At 40.5% G+C, this 2489-nt stretch overlaps 1 protein-coding gene across 1 annotated transcript; it reads left to right on the plus strand.

The window, feature by feature from the left end:
• Window positions 1-1274: 1274 nt before the first annotated feature.
• LOC102949914 (olfactory receptor 7A17-like) lies at window positions 1275-2222 on the plus strand. The gene has a single exon (XM_007088598.2). The coding sequence runs from the start codon at window positions 1290-1292 to the stop codon at window positions 2220-2222; it is 933 nt and encodes a 310-aa protein (XP_007088660.1). The 5' UTR covers window positions 1275-1289.
• Window positions 2223-2489: the final 267 nt, after the last annotated feature.

The following is a 2489-nucleotide window of genomic DNA, read 5'->3' on the forward strand; positions in this document are numbered from 1 at the left end:
AGGATGCGGGTATCCCCTCAAATTAGTATTTTTCTATCCTTTGGGAAAGTATTTAATAATACAACCTATGGAATGGGAGAAGCTATTTGCAAAAAACATATCTGATAAATGGTTAACATCCAAATATATGTAGGACTTATCAAACTCAACAGCCAAAAAACAAATAATCTAGTTTAAAAATGGGCAGAAGACATGAATAGACATTTTTGCAAAGAAGACATCCAGATGGCTAACAGACACAAGAAAAGATGCTCAACATCACTCATCATCAGGAAAATGCAAATCAAAACTACAATAAGATATCACTTTACCCCTGTCAGAATGGCTAAACTTAACACAGGAAACAGCAGATGTTGGTGGGGATGTAGAGAAAGGGGAACCCTTTCACACTATTGGTGGGAAGGCAAACTGGTGCCGTCCTGTGGAAAACAGTATGAAGATTCCTCAAAAGTTAAAAAAAAAAAGAACTACCCTATGGCCCAGCAGTCACACTACTAGGTATTTACCTAAAGAATACAAAAATAAAAAATCAAAGGGATACATGCACCCAGATGTTTATAGCAGCATTATTTACAAATTATGGAAATAGCCCAAGTGTCCATTGGCTGATGAATAGATAAAGAAGCTGTGGTATATATATATATATATATATATACAATGAAATACAGCCATCAAGAAGAATGAAAACTTGCCCATTTGCAATGACATGGATGGAACTAGGACGTATTATGCTAAGTGAGATGTCAGTCAGAGAAAAACAAATACCATATGATTTCACTCGTATGTGGAATTTAAGAAACAAAACAAATGAGCAAAGGTGAAAATGGGAGAGAGAGACAAATCAAGAAACACACTCTTTTATAGAGAACAAACTTACCAGAGGGGAGGTGGGGGTGGGCAGGTAAAATAGCTGATGGGGGTAATTAAGGAGCACCCTCTTGATGTATAGAGCACTAGGTGATGTATAGAAGTGTTGAATCACTGTATTGTACACCTGAAACTAATATTACACTATATGTTAACTAACTGGAATTTATTTTTGTTTTTGTTTTCTTACTTTTTTATTTTTATTTTTTTTTTTTAATCTGAAATTTATTGTCAAGTTGGTTTCCATACAACACCCAGTGCTCATCCCAACAGGTGCCCTCCTCAATGCCCATCACCCACTGGAATTTAAATAAAAACTTTAAAAAATAAAAAAGAAATAAAGGGCAATAAGTTAACAAAACCTATTTGCTTGAAAATTAATCACGTTATTTTTTTTCTTCCCTAGTAGTCAACTCCACCACATGGAACTAGGCAATGATACACAAATTTCAGAGTTTCTTCTTCTGGGATTTTCAGAGGAACCAGAACTGCAGCCCCTCATATTTGGGCTTTTCCTCTCCATGTACCTGATCGCTGTGTTTGGAAACCTGCTCATCATCCTGGCCGTCAGCTCTGACTCCCACCTCCACACCCCCATGTACTTCTTCCTGGCCAACCTGTCCTTTGTAGACATCTGCTTCACCTCCACCAGCGTCCCGAAGATGCTTCTGAACATCCAGACTCAGAGCAAGGTCATAACCTATGCAGGCTGCATCAGCCAGATGTATTTTTTCATACTCTGTGCAGAGTTGGATGACCTTATCCTGTCTGCAATGGCCTATGACCGATTTGTGGCCATCTGTCACCCCCTGCAATACACCATCATCATGAGCCCCCAGCTCTGTGGATTGCTTGTTCTGGTATCCTGGATCATCAGTGTTCTGAACTCACTGTTACAAACCTTAATGGTGCTGCCACTGTCCTTCTGCACAGGCATGGAAATCCCCCATTTTTTTTGTGAACTCAATCAGGTCCTCAGGCTTGCCTGTTCTGAGACCTTTCTTAATGACACGGTGATGTATTTTGCAACTGTGCTCCTCGGTGGTGCTCCCTTGGTTGGGATCCTTTACTCTTACTCTAAGATAGTCTCCTCCATACGTGGGATCTCATCAGCTCAGGGCAAGTATAAGGCATTTTCCACCTGTGCATCTCACCTCTCGGTTGTCTCCTTATTTTGTTGTACAGGCCTCGGAGTGTACCTTAGCTCTGTTGCTACCCAGAGCTCTCACTCAAGTACAACAGCCTCGGTGATGTACACGGTGGTCACGCCCATGCTGAACCCCTTCATCTACAGCCTGAGGAACAGAGACATAAAGAGGGCTCTGAAAAGAATCGTTGGGATTCCAGCGATGTAAGGACCAATCTTCCTGGGGCTAAAGATGTACCCATGATTGCAGGGCTCAAAGCCTCAGAGCCAGGAACTGTTATCCCTTGATAAGATTGTGGGAGTAGAATGTGCTCCTCCTGTTTATTTCCTGGCATTTCCATTTATTTGAATTCAGCTTCTCCATACAATTTAAATAACCCATTTTATTAAGCTTCTGCTCTGTCTGACATACAGTTTCCTCTTTGTCCAATCCCTACTTTTTCAAAGTTTTTTCTAGCCTTGACCAAAAATATTT

The sequence above is a fragment of the Panthera tigris genome, chromosome A2, assembly GCF_018350195.1.
Source record: "Panthera tigris isolate Pti1 chromosome A2, P.tigris_Pti1_mat1.1, whole genome shotgun sequence".
NCBI lineage: Eukaryota > Metazoa > Chordata > Mammalia > Carnivora > Felidae > Panthera > Panthera tigris.

Coding starts and splice junctions, on each gene's coding strand:
- LOC102949914 (XM_007088598.2), top strand. CDS start 1,290: ATGGAACTAGGCAATGATACACAAATTTCAGAGTTTCTTCTTCTGGGA.